Below are 17934 nucleotides of genomic sequence, written 5' to 3' on the forward strand. Positions count from 1 at the left end.
TTAAAAATCCTGGTTTGCAAGACAATTAGGCTTTTTGGGAGCCAAAGGTACAATTAAAGCATCGTAAAAGCTCGGGCCAATGGATTTTTGTTTGGATTAAGAGGGGTCCCCTGTGGAACAGTCAAGACAGTGAGTTCAAGGTTTCCCTGTGAACAGGATAGGCAATTTCAACAGTGAGTTGAGACAGACAGGAGTTGGCCTTTTGGAGATGGAAGTCAAACTATGAAGACAGTATCTGGAGGCTTCAGCTAGAGATCTGACATAGACCTGAATCTAGTCACAACAATCTCGTAAAACAGTCTAAAAGAACATCTCTTAAGCCGTAGGCATGGGTCCGCTAACTGTATTTAAATGTGGATCAAGAGCTGAGATGGTTTTGTTGTTTGAGTGGAAGTAAAGATAGCAGTTAATCGCCAATCGCCAGTCAGGGAACACTTCAGCAGTCAAGGGCATTCAGCCTCTGATCTCCGGGTAAGCGTTCTCCAAGGCGGCCTTCAGGTCGTGCGACAACGCAAAACGCCGAGCATAAACTTATAGCCAAGTTCCGCACACATGAGTGCGGCCTCAACCGGGACCTGGGATTCATGTCGCATTACATTCATCCCCCACCATCTGGCCTGGGCTTGCAAAATCCTTCCAACTGTCCTGGCTTGAGACAATTCACACCTCTTTAACCTGGGGTTAACCCTATCTCTGGATCTGTAAAGACTTAATTAACTGCAAATGCTCGCATTCAAAGCATTGTCTTGTATCTTTGACTTTGTCTATATATATGTTTCTGGAACATACCTCTTCATTCACCTGAGGAAGGAGCAGTGCTCCGAAAGCTAGTGTTTGAAACAAACCTGTTGGAATTTAACCTGGTGTTGTAAGACTTCTTACTGTACAGTGAGACAGCCAGCAGGCTGCATCCCCATTCGATAGATCATCTCTCAGTGTCCCATCATAAACTATTACTGAAAATTAAATATGGGATTCAGGTTTTTATTTGGACTTGTGGTTTCCTTGGGCTTTATTGCAAGGGGTGGCGGGGGAGGAGAGGTTTGGAACATAAAAGTAGGGAAGTCTTGCGGCAAATATACAGGGAATTGGTGAGCCCACACCTAGAGTTGAGCTTGTGTACAATTCTGGTCTCCCGGAGAGTTATACAGGCACAGTGTCTAAAAACCGTCAACCTTAGAACCGGGTCAAAACAAACTATTTGGAGCAATTCAAGTGACTAGGATCCAACCTGAAACCAACAGATAGCTTCATATCAATTCAGACGTACATTGCAACGTGTGCAAGGAATAGATTTACAAAAAATACCGTGGGCAGCACGGGAGCACAGTGTTTAGCACTGTTGCTTCACAGCGCCAGAGTCCCAGGTTCGAGTCCCAGCTTGGGTCACTGTCTGTGCGGAGTCTGCACGTTCTCCCCATGTCTGCGTGGGTTTCCTCCGGATGCTCCATTTTCCTCCCACAGTCCGAAGATGTGCAGGTTAGATGGATTGGCCATGATAAATTGCCCTTAGTGTCGAAAAAGGTTGGGTGGGGTTACAGGGTTACGGGGATAGGGTGGAAGTGTGGGCTTAGGTAGGGGTGCTATTTCCAAGGGCCAGTGCAGACTCGATGGGCCGAATGGCCTCCTTCTGCACTGTAAATTCAATGATCTATGATATGTGAAATATGTGAGAATAGTCTCTAAATTCAGGGCATGGCCTTTGATGTGAGGAGTGGGGCCTTCATGGTCTGCTGATCAGAGCCTCACAGCTTCTACGTAATCTGTTGAGAATTTTCTGGATTTCCGAGTTAACCTGTTGATTCAGCATAGTGTAAATGAAAGGGTTCACAGCTGCAGGAACGCAGGTTAAAGCAACTCCTAGCGTCTGAAACTCCAGAAGTAACGGTCTCTGTGAAGAAATGGAAAAGACAGGGAGAACCTAGTTAGAATCAAGGTGTGTTACTGCGTATCTTTCGTTTCGGATTCTGCAATTTTACTGCCTCTTTGTTAACAACTGTCCGCTACTTTGAATAAATACATAGAAACAAAGAAAGCATCAGTGAAACAAGTTTAATTTCATTACTAACCCAAACTAATATTTCTTATTTACATCAGTTTTGGAATTGGGATCATGTAGGGAGGATGATGAATGTAGCAATTTCAGATATATTGTATTATATATTTTGGTGCAGTAACGGTTAAAAGCCTTGGCTAGTGTGTGTATGACCACTGCAGTCGTGTTTTTAAAAATCCTGGTTTGCAAGACAATTAGGCTTTTTGGGAGCCAAAGGTACAATTAAAGCATCGTAAAAGCTCGGGCCAATGGATTTTTGTTTGGATTAAGAGGGGTCCCCTGTGGAACAGTCAAGACAGTGAGTTCAAGGTTTCCCTGTGAACAGGATAGGCAATTTCAACAGTGAGTTGAGACAGACAGGAGTTGGCCTTTTGGAGATGGAAGTCAAACTATGAAGACAGTATCTGGAGGATTCAGCTAGAGATCTGACATAGACCTGAATCTAGTCACAACAATCTCGTAAAACAGTCTAAAAGAACATCTCTTAAGCACGTAGGCATGGGTCCGCTAACTGTATTTAAATGTGGATCAAGAGCTGAGATGGTTTTGTTGTTTGAGTGGAAGTAAAGATAGCAGTTAAGGGTTATTGTGTCACTGTATTGACTAGCATTGTTTAAGGGGTAATTCTTAAGTTATTTTTCTTGTGTGATGTTAAAGATATTTTAATACTGCGTTAGTAATAAAGTATGTTTAATATACTGTATCCCTATTTTGCGTGAAATCATCCTGGTGGGAGGTATCATTTACTCACAGTCTTACAAATTAAAATATTGGGTCTTTTGTCGAGTATCCTAGCCACTATTAGGGATTTGGTCCGGGATCATAACATTAGTATCTCTCAAAAAACCCAGGAGATCAGAATGTATTTGCCGTCAGTCTATTGCTACGCCCAATGCTCATGCTGAAACAGCCCACCCATTAGGAAACCGAGAGAACTGGGTGGCAACTGAAGTAAGCCTTCACAAAATCAATGGATTGCCACCAACACTGGAACAGTTGAACGCCAGTGTTCTAAAGTTACATTGATAACTTTTATATTACACCTAATATGTTTTCCCAAAAGCACAAAGCGTACCATTAACCTGCTGAGGGTCCCGTGGCCCCCTAGCAAAATACAATGTTAACCATAATGGTTATCTCCATTGATGGCAGCTATTTACATTTCTGACATTGGTCATAGAAGATGGAAGCTCTCAGTGGAGGTACCGAACTCATGAATATTACAGAGCTACAACCATAGCAACTTGCATTTACGGTGTCTTTAACATAGTACAATGGCCCAAGGTTTTAACAAGAGAATTGTCGAGCATAATTTGACAATGAGAAACATAAGGATGCAATGGAACCATGCTTTCTATTGAAAATTACTTTATTTATTGGACTGAAGCCACCAGCTAACTACAGTAGACATAATCACTTTGGATAATGGATCCTGACTGAGAAAGGAACTTCTCCAGCCATAATCTGATCATGTCTAAACCATGTACCTGGAATAAACTTCCTATGACTATGTTTGGGTAACTGGTCAGTTGGTGAGAGGATCATGTAATGAGCCAAAAAACCCTCTTTCTGTTGTTACGACACCCTGGGCCAGTGCACAGTCCATTCCAGCCTCATTTGACCCGGAGACGCAATGCAATTGAAATTAACAAATAATTCATAGAAAATACCTGAAGCCTTTGGTCCATGGCTACCCAATAATTACAGTCACCATATTTGTAAATTTACACATAATTAGTTTTCATGAATAATAACTATAATTAAATATGCAACAAATAACACTGGTTAGCTATAATCTAATTCCTATCCACCCCCTTCTTTAAAGCACCCCACCCTCTACACACACACAAGGCAGACAAGGCAGAGGAGAAAGAAGGGTGTAAAATAAGGGTGAAAGTAAAAGGTCTTTGTTTTCCCAGAGACATTTTCTGGTACACCTTTCTTCACTCTCTGCCTTCAGTTGGAGGTTATTATTTTCAGTCTGTAATGGTTTTCACTGTAGATTCACCCAAGTCTCAAAACCTTCTCTGCAGTTTCAAAAACAGCAGCTAGGCATTATATCTGAAGCAAGGCAGACAGACGCTCAGAGCTGCTCTTCTCAGCATCCAGGATCTGATTGTCACTTCCTGCATCCTCTGAAAACCATCCCGCTCGGGCAGGGAAATAAGGGAATCAACAAACAGTGTTAAGAAGCCTTTTTGTTTCTGCAGGCCATTACAGAGAAGTGGTTACAAGGAGATCAAAGCTGGGAACTAAATATTCAGGGGTAAGTAACTTTTTGTAAGGACAGGCAGGAAGGAAAAGGTGGTGGGTAGCTTTGTTAGTACAAGATGGAATACGTATGAGAGCAAGACGTTTTCTTAGATTGGTAGATGTAGAATCCATATGGATCGAGGTAAGAAATAACATGGGGAAGAAGACACTGGTGGGAGTAGTCCATAGGCCCCCGAAGAGTTCCTACACTGTAGGATGGAGAACAAATCAAGTTGGGGTCATAGGATTTTGGGGTGGCATGTTGGCACATTGGTTAGCACTGCTGCCTCACAGTGCAAGGAGCCCAGATTTGATTCCCACCATGGGGGATTGTGTGGAGTTTGCACATTCTCCCCGTGTCTGCATGGGCTTCCTCCGGGTCTTCCAGTTTCCTCCCACAAATTAGGTAGATTGGCCATGGTAAATTGGCCTTCAGTATCCCAGGTGGGGTTACCATTTTACAGAGATAGGTCGGGTGAGTGGGCCTTGGTAGGGTGCTCTTTCGGAGGGTCGGTGCAGACCCGAGGGGCCAAATGGCCTCCTTCTGCACAATAGGGATTCTATGAGATAATGAGAGGATGTAAAAAAAAGCAGTGCATTAATCACAGGTGACTTTAATCTTCATGTGGATTGGGGGAACCAAATTGGCAGGGGTAACCATGATAACATAATGTCTATTCGGGACAGTTTCACAGAACAATATGTGTGGATCCAATCAGGCTATTATGGATCTGGTAATGAGGAATGAGGCAGGTTTCATAAACAATCTCACCAGTAAACGATCGCCCAGGAAACATTGACCATGGTAGAATTTGGCATTCAGTTTTAGAGTGAGAAACTTGGATCAGAAACAACTGCACCACACTTAAATCAGGGTAATTACAAAGGAATGAGGGCAATGTTGGCTAGAATGGACTGGGAAAGAAGTTTAGCAGAAAAGGCACTTAATCAGATGTTTAAGAAAATTGTTCATGACTCACTATAAAGACATATCCCAGTGAGGAAAAAAGGAAGTTAAGGATAGTATTAAACTGAATGAAAGAAAACATATAATAGGGCAAAGTGACAAGTCAGAGGATTGGGAAGGATTTTAAAAACCAACAAAAGATGACCAGAAAATGAGGGAGAAGATAAGCTAAGAGGGGAAACTAACAAGTAATATAAAAAAGGACTGTAAGGGCGTCTTTAAATATATAAAAAGGAAGAGAGAAGCCAAAGTGAACAAGGCCCCTTAGAGAATGAAACTGGGGAAATAACAGTGGGGAACCAGGAAATGGCAGAGGAGTTAAATAAATACTTTGCATCAGTTTTAAGGTAGAAGACACCAATAGCATTTAAAAACTACTAAATAATCAAGGGGCAAAAGTGTGTGGGGGGGGGAAACAAATACAATCACTAGAGAAAAAGTACAAGGGAAATTAATGAGGCTAAAAACCGATAAGTCCCCCTGGACCTGATGGGTTGCATGCTAGAATATTAAAGGAAGTAGCTACAGGGATAGTGGGTGCACTGGTAGAAATCTTCCAAGAATCCTTAAATTCTGGAAAAATCCAAGAGGAGTGGAAAACGATCGACATAACACTCTTATTCAAAAAGGGAGGGTGTCAAAAAACAGGTAATGATAGAAGAAGAAGAAGAAGAAAATCAAAATACTGCAGATGCTGGAAACCTGAAATAAAAACAGAAAATGCTGGATAAACTCAGCAGGTCTGGCAGTATCTGTGGAAAGAAACAGAGTTAACGTTTCAGGTCTAAATGACCCTTCTACAGAATTACAGACCAGTTAACTAAACATTTGTCATTGGGAAAGTGTTAGAGTTCATTATAAAGGATCTAATAGTAGAGCATTTAGAAACACATAATATAATAAAGCAGAGTCGGCATGGCTTCATGAAGGGGAAAATCATGCCCGACAAATGTATCAGAATTATTTGAGGTGGTAACTAGCAGGATAGACAAAGGGAAACTAGTAGATGCAATATACTTGGATGTCACAAAGTATTCGATTATGGTACCGCACAACAAAGTTGCTTCATATGATAAGAGCCCATGGTCTTGGCTGTAGCATATTAGCATGGATAGAGGATTGGCTAACTAATAGAAGACAGAGTTTGGATAAGTGGGGCATTTTCAGCATGGCAATCTGTAACTATTGGAGTACCACAGGGATCTGTGCTGGGGCCACAATTATTTACAATATATATTAAAGTCTGGGATGAGGGACGTGAATGTACCATTGCCAAGTTTGCAGTGACACAAAGATAAGTGGGAAGGCAAGTGATGAGGACGACACAAAGTCCAGAGGGATATAGACAGGTTAAATGACTGGGCAAAAACTTGGCAGATGGAATTTAATGTGGGAAATGTGAAGTTATGCACTTTGGTAGGAAGAATAAAGGAGCTGAATATTGTTTAAATAGAGAAAGGTTGCAGTAGAGAAAGATTGCAGAAAACAGAGGGGTTTGGGGGCCCTCATGCATAAATCACAAAAAGCTAGCGTGCAAGTTCAGCAGGAATAAGGAAAGCAAATGGAATGTTGGCCTTTATTTCAAAGGAAATGGAGTATAAAAATAGGGGTGTCTTGCTACAACTATACAAGGTACTATAGTTAGACCACGCCAAGTATATTCTGAACAGTTTTGGTCCCCTTATCTAACAAAAGACATACTGGCATTGGAGGCAGTCCAGAGAAAGCCCACTATGCTGATTCTGGGTATGGACAGATTTTCTTATGAGCAAAGGTTGAGTAGGCTGGGCCTGTACTCATTGGATTTCAAAAGAATGAGAGGCAAACTTATTGAGACAATTAGGCTCCTCTGGAGGGCTTGAAAGGATAGATGCTGAGGTGGTTGTTTCCCCTTGTGGGAGAGTCTAGGACCAGAGGGCATAATCTCAAAGTAAGGGGGTCTCCCATTTTAGACAGAGAAGAAATGAAAATGAAATGAAATGAAAATCGCTTATTGTCACAAGTAGGCTTCAAATGAAGTTACTGTGAAAAGCCCCTAGTCGCCACATTCCGGCGCCTGTTCGGGGAGGCTGGTACGGGAATTGAACTGTGCTGCTGGCCTGCCTTGGTCTGCTTTCAAAGCCAGCGATTTAGCCCTGTGCTAAACCAGCCCCTAGAAGAGGAGGAATTTCTTCTCTCAGACGGTAGTGAATCTGTAGAATTATTTACCACAGAGAGCTGAAGAGGCTGGGTCATTAAGTATGTTCAAAGCAGAGATAAACAGATTTCTAACCAGTAAGTTAATCAAGGGTCGTGGGAATAAGGTGGAAAGTGGAGTTGAGGATTATCAGATCAGGTCAGCCATGATCTCATTGAGTCTGCTCTGCCAATCAATATGCCGAATATCCTACTTCTGTTCATACGTCTTATGGTCACTGAGTGGCTCTCACTCTCCATCCATCCTGCAAGCTTAACCATAGACAGCATTTAAAAAAATCAACCCAGTAGCTGATGACTTCAGGAGAAGAAAAAAATTAACCGTCAACATCTTTAAATCATTCCGGCGCAGAATTCCGAAAGTCTATCGAACCCAGTCTGAAACTATCCAAATCTTCTATGTACCAGATCCGCATACAATTGACTTATTCTGCACTCAAACTATTTAACCTATCCTCCCACTACGTAACTTACTTGTGCTTCTTTTCATTAACCAAATAAACTAAATCAGCAAGCTGTGGGATAAATTTAAAATGTAGTTCCTTAAAGGGATACTGCAAAATAAACGGAATCTCAAAGGAAACTTAAAACCTCGAATCAAAATGTGGTGAAATGGATCGAGAATGCACTCCAGTCCCCATGATGCCCATTGGGTATGGAAGGCCTCAATGGTGCTGTAATATGTGTTTGTGCATGTGACCTCTTGAATGCATGTGTGAGTGAGAGCTGCAGTGGTTTGTATTATGTATTTGCTTAGATCGGGTATTAACTACAATTAATACGATTCTCTTCTATTTAAAAATTTACAAGGAACGCTGTCTGTGTGTCACATTTACAGTCCCTGCACTTAAACACTCGCTGAATTGGCAAGAGTATTATTTTTCTTTAATTGTCGCAGTCAAACGAGGAGTGGAAAGAGAGGAGAGCCGTTCTACTACTTTTCACTTGATCATAACAAGGAGATGTTCAGACAGGGGACCGAAAACCTTGGTCAAAGAAAGGAAGAGAGGTGGCTAGGTCCAGGGAGGGAATTGTAGAGACTATAGCCCAGGCAACTGAAGGTACGGCCACTAATGGTGGATCCATTCAAATCAAGGAATGCACAAGAGGCCAGAATTGGGGGACTCGGTGATTTTGGAGGTTTCTAGGGCTGGAGGAGGCGGCAGAGATAGGGAGGGACGAGGCCACAGAAACTAGGGTGAGAATTTTAAAATTGAGGTATTGCAGGCCGGACGAAAGGTATGCCAGCAAGCACAGGGTTGATCGACCAATGAGACATCACCTCCGTAGCCATAAGGAAGATCATTTATTCAGGAACTAACGAGAGTCAATTTTCTCTCCCATATGTGTCAAGCAAATGGACCATCAAGTGGGAACAGGGCAGATTGCGAACTGGGGGATCTTCTTAAAGAAAATTGTTTTAAAATCGTTAACGCTTGGCTTTTGTGATCTCCTGGAACCGTTTTGATCATCTTACATCTTTTACCAGTTCTGATAAAATGTCATCATTAGCTTCATTCTCTCTCCACAGACATCATTTGAATCGCAGCATTTTCTTTTAATTGCCCCCACAAGAACAACCGTGCCTATGAATCTAGGCTGTGTTATGAAGCCACGCTCCCTCCCCTAGGTTGATTCAACTCTCAGTTTTCATGATTTAGGCTCAAAAGTGAAGAGTGACCACCTGTGACGATCTAGAGGACAACTGATTCCTGGAAAGCTGCAGAGAGAGCCAGTGCCTTCAGGAATGGTACAAATCGGGTGAGATATATCCAAAACTTCCTCGGAGCGGCAATCGGCGGTGGATTGCCACTCCATACCTGCGCTTGAATTTTAAAGCTCCTATCTCACCCGACCTTCCATGGCAATCTCGGGTAGACTGAAGAAACAAAACGAAAAGTAGGACACACACCATTTTACGGCACTAGCTCCATAAAAACAAGTGAGTTTAAAGGTCCCGTTAAAAGGGAGAATATAAGTTTCTAGGGTAATTGAATGGGATGAGGGTCGGGGCTTGGACATCAGCTACAGGGGGCTCAGACATGGTCTGGGGGAGGGGATCAGATTGCACATAGTGGGGGTCGAATCGGATACGTTGGGGGATGTCGTTCATGTCAAGGGAGTGTCATTTGGGTCAGTGAGGAGGGGGCAATCCCATGCCCATGGTCTGGGTGTTTCAAACAGTTATGCTCAAGTTCATAGAATTTACAGTGCAGAAGGAGGCCATTCGGCCAATCGAGTCTGCACCGGCCCTTGGAAAGTGCACCCTATTTAGGCCCACACCTCCACCCTATCCACGTAACCCAGTAACTCCACCTAACCTTTTTGGACACTAAGGGCAATTTATCATGGCCAGTCCACCTAACCTGCACATCTTTGGACTGTGGGAGGAAACTGGAGCACCCAGAGGAAACCCACGCAGACAAGGGGAGAACTTGCAGACTCTGCACAGACAGTGACCCAAGCCGGGAATCGAACCGGGGACCCTGGAGCTGTGAAGCAACAGTGCTAATCACCATGCTCCAGAGCTGTGTATTTTTTCTTTCTAACTCTTTCAGAGTAATTACGAGTATAAAACTAGCAGAACGATTCGAAGTTAGTGATTTAAATCACTTTGTCAGATGATTCCCAGCCCACTCAATTGTCCAGAGGAACTTAGACCTTTTGGACAATTGCCAGGTAAACCCTTACGTGGGAAGTTCCGAGAGGGATTCCCCAATGCATCTTTGGGGTACCCCCTAAATGTGACGCTGAGGAGCCAGAAAGTTATGTCCCATAAACTACACCTGAATACAGTACCGTCACCTTGTTGGGCTACAGAGCCATGTTGCTCAGTGGTTGGGTCTCTGATGAATGTAGAAATAGTTACACGTTGTATTTTATACCTGTTGGAGTAATGTTATTAAAAGCCTGGGTTAAGGTTTACATTTTTTGCAGTAATATTATCAAAGAACCTAGGCTAAGGTATCCAGACTATGTGTCTGCTAAATCTGCAATTAACAAGTCATAAAAGGTGAGGTCATGATTGATTCTAACCACTTACTTGGTTACAGAGAAAGGACTAATGAGATATTGTTATGATTGCAGTAGTTTCCCTGGAAAGTAGATAATTTATGTGGAGTTGCATTTAATCCTAGCTAAGCAGGTCATATGACATCTTAGTGGGATACATATGATGTAATTGTGGGAGGAGCTAATTCTGCCTGTGGTTTTGCAGTTTACCATGGCATTTGAGTCTGACAAGACAGAACGATTTTAAGTTGAAAAGCAGTTTTGCCAACTGCTTCTAGGTTGAGCAGAAGTGTACAGTTTTTGCTCCTGAAAGGGTCTCGCTCTGCAAAAGTCTCTACATAACTAGGCAAGTAATATCTTTGTTAACTTTATTTATAAATGGCATTTGAACTGTATTGGGTTGCTTATTTGGAGTTATTAGCAGGTATAGATAGTAGGTTTAATGTTTTCCTTGTGTTTAAGAACTGTTTATAAAGTTATTTTCTTTGTTGTTAGTGTGGTTAATTGTGTGTTTAAATTAAAGTTTGTTTTAACATAAAAGATACCTATTGGTCAGTCATCACTCCTGGGGTGAAGTATTGTTTCCTCACAGTTTTACAATAAAAAAATAATTTGGGGTTCTTGCCCAGTATCCTAACAGGTCCCATTGTCATAGAATCATAGAGTCATGGAGGTTTACAGAACAGAAAAGGCCCTTCTGCCCATCGTGTTTGCACTGGTGAAAAACAATCACCTAACTATTCTAATCCCATTTTCCAACACTAAGCCCATAGCTTTGTAAACCTTGGCATCACAAGTGCACATCTAAATACTTGTTCTGAGCGTCTCTGTCTCCACCACCCTTTCAGGCAGCAAGTTCCAGGCTCCCACCCCACTCTGGGTGAAAAGGTTTCTCCTCACATCCCCTCTAAACCTCCTGCCCTTTACCTTAAATCTATACCCCCGGTCATTGATCCCTCCACCAAAGGGAAAGGTTTCTTCCCGTCGACTCCACCTATGCCCCTCATAATTTTATACATCTCAATCCTGCCCTGCCCCTACTGCTCCCCCCTCAGTCTCCTCTACTCCAAGGAAAACAACAAAACAGCACCAGTCTATCCAATCTCCCTTCATAACTAAAACTCTCCAGCCCAGGCAATATCCTGGTAAATCTCTTCTGCACCCTTTCCAGTACTATCACACCCCTCCTACAATGTGGATTTTAGAACTGCACGCAATATTCTAGCAGTGGCCTAACCAATGTTTTATACAGTTCCAATAAGGGCTCGGCGGTGTACATGCACACCAAGATCCTTCTGATCCTTGGTGCTTCCCATGGACTGCCGTTTATCATGTATTCCCTTGCCTCGTTTGTTCTGCTCAATCACCTCACACTTATTGAGATTGAATTCCATTTGCCACTGATCAGCCCATCTGACCAGCCTATCCATATCCTCCTGTAACCAAAGGCTATCCTCCTCACTATTTACACCCCACCAATTTTCATTGATCAACTCGCCTACATTCAAGTCTAAATCATTTCTATAAAATCACAAACAGCAAGGGCCCCAACACTGATCGCTGCAGGATTGTATTTGTACACATGGGCATGTAAATAATCAGTGCTTAGACTAGACACCTCTCAGAATCATACAGCACAGGAGGTGGCCATTTGGCCCATCATGCGTGTGCTGTCCCTTTGAAAGAGCTATCCAATTAGTCCTAGTTCCTTGCTGCTGTCCCATAGCCTGTCAGTCCACTTACCTCCAAAAAACCGTCTTGCAACACCACATTTAGCATTAAAACAATAACCAGTGGCACCCAGAACACCAGGAAGGTCAAGATGATATAGCCAAAGCGTTTGGCCAGTTTACCCTCCATCCTTTTCTTGATGCACTCTCGAGATCTGCTGGTGATGAGGCACACGGCTCCCACTATGTTAGGGGTATTGGGGAGGCCAATCTCATTGGGAACTGATGCACAGTCATTCATTGAAGAAACTTGGTGCAGAGCTGGACAAGTGCCACTCTTCAATTGAGCAATGTGTGAATGATGGACCTGCCCTGTATTTGACAGCTTGGCGAGTGGTGTTTGTTGAATGCTATGCCAAGCTGATCCTGGCAGTTGTAGCTCGCGCTGTTCCGATGTAGTGGGCATGATCCCGTCGTCAAAGATCCTGTTGCTGTGCTGTCTGACCAAGGCAAAAATTCTTAAGTAATGGACAACTATCAGAGACAAGCTGACAATCCAAACCGGCACCAGGATATAGGAACCAAAAGGGTCAATGTAATTTTGAGCATTTACAAGTCGATGCCTGCACCTCAGGTACACAGGAGTGTCCTTAGCCAGGCTGATGGAGAAAACTGACAAAATAAGGCCCAGGGGCCAGATCAGTGAGATCCATACCTTGACCCTGGTCTTCCTCTTGGCTGCTTGGAATGGATTGGCAATGGCCTGGTAACGTTCAGCGCTGATGGCCGCCAGAGTGACCAACTGGACGCAGCTGCTCAGGGAGTAGGTGAAAGGTTGCAAGAGGCACAGTGCTTCTCCCAGGTCAGTGTGGCTGTTGCCCCAAGTGCTGGTCAGCAGGAAAGAGGGGATGTCCAGAATGCATTTGAGGAGATCAGTAACCGCCAGGTTGAGGAGAAGCGTGTTGTTTGGAGTCTGCAGGTACTTGTTGGTGTAAACCACCCAACAGACAAGCCCATTACCCAGCAGCCCGATAACCAAAGTGCAACCCAGCGTCAAAGTGCTCACCGCCAGGGAAACGACATGGAGTGGAATATAAACTCCGGAGCTGGTCAAGTTGGGTTCTAAAGCAAGGGGCCCCCACATCTCCCCCTCTTCAATTAAAATCTTTCAGGAGTCCAAAACGAATTGGATTCACTGTCTGGATATCTTCACTCCCTTGTTGTTTCTGCGTTAATAAGTGGAAGGAAGCAAATCGCCCATTTCTACCTCCCCTTGCCTTGGCAGCTCCTTCGCGCTGTGAGACGGCGGGTCTTTGTTATCATCATGATATCTGCATCTTTGTCCTTTCCAGATAACCCGATTCGTTTCTCTGCTCTCACGCGTAAGCACTTGCCTTGCAGCACAGCCCCTTCAATGGACAACAAGCGCGTTAACTCATTCGGGTGCGACACGCCGTGGGGGTGGGCTGACAATGGGACATTTCGGGCTAAAACTCAGCGTAATAAATGGCTTTTGTGCCACAGTCCCTAACTCCACTTAGTTTCGCTATTGAATTATCCGCAACCTCCAGCCCAGTTCAATGTTTTATTTTGCAGGCAACGCAGATCCGATTTCCATTTTCACGTTGTATCATAGAACCATACAGCACAGGCAGAGGACATTCGGCCAATCGTGCGTGTACTGGCTCTTTGAAAGCTATCCAGTTAGTCCCATTTCCCTGCCACTTCCTCCCAGCAATGAAATCGTTTGCCCTTCAAATATGTATCCGATTCCTTCTCATCTGATACTTATAGTGTTCAATTCTGGTCGCCACACTACCAGAAGTCATGTTGCAGCTGTATAGAACCAGTTAGGCCACACTTGGAGTATAGTGTTCAATTCTGGTCGCCACACTACCAGAAGGATGTGGAGGCTTTAGAGAGGGTGCAGAAGAGATTTACCAGAATGTTGCCTGGTATGGAGGGCATTAGCCATGAGGAGCGGTTGAATAAACTCGATTTGCTCTCACTGGAACGATCGAGGTTGGGGGGGGGGGACCTGATAGAGGTCTACAAAATTATGAGGGGCATAGACAGGGTGGATAGTCAGAGACTTTTTCCCAGGGTAGAGGGATCAATTACAAGGAGGCATAGGTTTAAGGTGCGAGGGGCAAGGTTTAGAGGAGATGTATGAGGCAAGTTTTTTTACACAGAGGGTAGTGGGTGCCTGGACCTCGCTGCCGGAGGAGGTGGTGGAAGTAGGGACGATAGTGATAGGGGCATCTTGACAAATACATGAATCGGATGGGAATAGAGGGATACGGACCCAGGAAGTGTAGAAGATTTTAGTTCAGACGGGCTGCATGGTCGGCGCCGGTTTGGAGGGCCGAAGGGCCTGTTCCTGTGCTGTACTTTTCTTTGTTCTCACCCCTTCTCTCCCCCCCCCCCCCCCCCCCCACACGCACACGCACACACACACCCTCTCCAGTCTTAGAACAAGAAATTCAAGCAGGGTTTGTCTGCAAGACCCTATCCCTCTTCATTTTCTACAAGCTTCAATATGTTGCCTCATCTGCCATTGGCATCACCATTCCTGTGTCCTCTACACTGGACTATTCCAAGGCTGATCTCTCCACATTCTACCCATCTTAAACTGGAGGTCACCCAAAGCTCTGCCGCCTGTGTCTCAACTCAAGTCCCATTCCCCTATGGCTCCCGTGCTTGCTGACCAACATCTGACACCCGGGTGAGCAATACCTTGATTTTAAAATTCTCATTCATGTTTTGAAATCCTCCCCGTCCCCCCACCCCCATGGCCTGATCTCTATATGCAATCTCCTCCAGCCACCCAACCCTCCCGAGACCTCTCCACCCATCCAATTCTCTCCTCTCCAACCTTCACAATTTCAATCTCTCCAACTTTGGTGGCCGTGCCTTCTGTTTGCTGGGCCCCAGGCTCTGGAATTTCCCCCTTACGCCACTCCAACTAATTTTCTTCAAGATGAGCAGGTTGGGTGGATTAACTATGCTAAATTTCCCCTTTAGTGTTCAAAGATGTGTTGGTTAGGCAGGGATAGGGCAGGGGAGTGGGCCTAGGCAGGGTGCTCTTTCGGAGGGCCAGTGCAGACCTGATGGGCCCCAATGGCCTCTTTCTGCACTGGAGGGATTCTATTAAAAAATAACCACTCTTAAAAACCGACCACTTGGACCAAGGTTTTGGTTGTCTGGCTTAAGATCAATACAAAGCACATCCATTCTGTTCGAATGAAGATTGCTCCCTTTCCTGTGCCTCTCCCTCTGGTCTTCAACAAGGCTCAGCATATGCATTGAAAACAGTAACTTCCTGTCATTATAACCATTCTGTAAACTATGGATTGAATGCTGATTTTAGTGACTCAAACCATAGGCTTACTTTATCTGATGGCTCTGTCGACACTCAGAGGGATGAGAAAGTGTGGTTTGCATTTCAGGATCAAGTTCTGGTGCATTAGAGTACGATTACGAACCCAGACCAGACCCCAACAGTGGCTAGGATACTGGATCAAAACCCCCAATATTTTAGTTTATTTGTAAGACTTTGCGGAAAGAATGATTCACTCCAGGCACAGTGGGCCAGTGGTTAACATTGCTGCCTCGTGGCGGCACCAAGGCCGGGGCTCTGTCGGTGTGGAGTTTGCGCATTCTCCCGTGTTTGCATGGGTCTCACCCCCACAACCCAAAGATGTGTAGGATAGGAGGACACGCTAAAATTGCCTCTTAAACATTACCTCTTAAATACTACTACTCAATTTCCCACTAAGCAACAAGAAAAGAAACATGCAGTTCTCAATCTATCTTACTGTGGGAGAATTGTGGACTTCGCATCAGGCAGATCAGAATTCAACTCTTCTCTCCAAAGCTTTCTCCACTAACTGCCTCTCTAGAATTTTTCAAAATGTCTCTCTGCATTCCTAGGCTCCACCCAGCAATGACCTCATCTCCCCAAGCTGAAAAACAAATGATCTCTGCAGGCTGCAAAGAACTTTCTCCCCAGGACTTTCCCAATCAAACCACAGTCTTATTAGCCCAGACTGAAAAACACATTCCTTTGCCAATTTCACCTTCTGGCCGCTAAAAACACCCAGGCCTGGCAAAACAGAATTTTTTTTTTATTTTTATTTTTTAAACATGACCATTGCAGTCAAACACACTCTAACCCCAGGTTATCCCTAAAATTGCCCAATGCGTAGAATCCAATAATCCTATAAGTCTTCTAGTCGTCACGGTACATTCAATACAATTACTCTCCCAGTGATTGCAGTTTGTTCTTTATTCGCCCCCCCCCTCAACTATCAAACAATAAATAAACCTCCTGATCCATTGCAAACATTAGCCGCAATCACTAAGGATACCTCACCAACACATTAAGAGAAATTAGGGATGAGCAATAAATGCTGACTTAGCCAGAGTTGCCCACAATCCCGTGGAAGGATGAAAAAACGCTTCCACCGAGTTGCTGTATTTTGCAGCGCAATTTGCCCAAAACTCGCCGTAACTAACACAGAAGGATGAAAGATTTTTCAGGTTGCAAGAACCTGAAAATTATGTTCAATACAATTTCTGTAATGTTTTTCACTCGCTACATTACAACTGTGACTGTATTTCTAAAGTACTTCATTGGCTACAAGGTGCCCAGTGATTGTGAAAGGTACTATACAAATGCAAGTCTGTTTTCTTAACTTAGATATCAATACCAGAATCAACCACTTCCACCCCCCCACCCCACAAAAGCAGTCACTCCTCAGAACAGAAATTAATTACCATTAGTGGTTTCCATTAATTGCTCTTATTTGCAGGCCTTCAAGGAGACTCAAAAAACAAAGCTTTTGTTTTTGAGCACAGGAACACCAATGCATTACAACTTTTGCGGCAATTTTCTTTGAGAAATTTATTAAAACTAACTACCGTACTTCAATATTACTAGCAGAGGGTTCTGCATATGTGATCAGTAATTAGCTAGGCTTTTAAAAAGATTCTATTTCATGAAATTAATCATTGCAAATCAAAATTGAAAAAACATTAAGAGCCACGGTATATTTATTTTAATTGAGCACTAGCTCATCTGGGAATAGTGTTTTGTTATTAGGATGAGCCCTGACGGTACACCAAACACTCCCAGAACAAACCAAAGGCAAGCTCTCTCACTCTATAAAGTTCTCCCACTGGTCTGATTAGTAAGTTTGCAGACGACACAAAGGTTGGTGGAATTGCGGATAGCGATGAGGACTGTCAGAGGATACAGCAGGATTTAGATCGTTTGGAGACTTGGGCTGAGAGATGGCAGATGGAGTTTAATCCGGACAAATGTGAGGTAATGCATTTTGGAAGGTCTAATGCAGGCAGGGAATATACAGTGAATGGTAGAATCCTCAAGAGTATTGAAAGTCAGAGAGATCTAGGTGTACAGGTCCACAGATCACTGAAAGGGGCAACACAGGTGGAGAAGGTAGTCAAGAAGCATGCTTGCTTTTCTTTGTTCATGTTTGTTCACATCATTAGAGCCTGTCAGCCCAATAACCTGCATTTACAAAGCACCTTAAATGTAGTAATAGTTGTTTCACAAGAATTATCAAAAGAAAATTGGCACAGAGGTGCGTAAGGAAATATTAGCACTCTCAACCAAAATCATAGAATCCCTACAGTGCAGGAGGTGACCATTTGGCCCATCGAGTCTGCACCGACATCCGAAAGAGCACCCTACCGAGGCCCACACCCTATCCCCATCTAACATTTGGACACTTAAAGAGCAATTTAGCATGGGC

At 43.8% G+C, this 17934-nt stretch overlaps 1 protein-coding gene across 1 annotated transcript; it reads right to left on the minus strand.

Moving 5' to 3' along the window:
* Positions 1-917: 917 nt before the first annotated feature.
* Positions 918-13548, minus strand: LOC140394563 (5-hydroxytryptamine receptor 1D-like). The gene is made up of 2 exons (XM_072481921.1): positions 12228-13548; positions 918-1891 (listed from the first exon to the last, which is right to left on the minus strand). The coding sequence occupies exons 1-2, from the start codon at positions 13296-13298 to the stop codon at positions 1724-1726; spliced, it is 1239 nt and encodes a 412-aa protein (XP_072338022.1). The 5' UTR covers positions 13299-13548; the 3' UTR covers positions 918-1723.
* Positions 13549-17934: the final 4386 nt, after the last annotated feature.

Source organism: Scyliorhinus torazame, chromosome 17 (assembly GCF_047496885.1).
Source record: "Scyliorhinus torazame isolate Kashiwa2021f chromosome 17, sScyTor2.1, whole genome shotgun sequence".
Taxonomy (NCBI): Eukaryota; Metazoa; Chordata; class Chondrichthyes; order Carcharhiniformes; family Scyliorhinidae; genus Scyliorhinus; species Scyliorhinus torazame.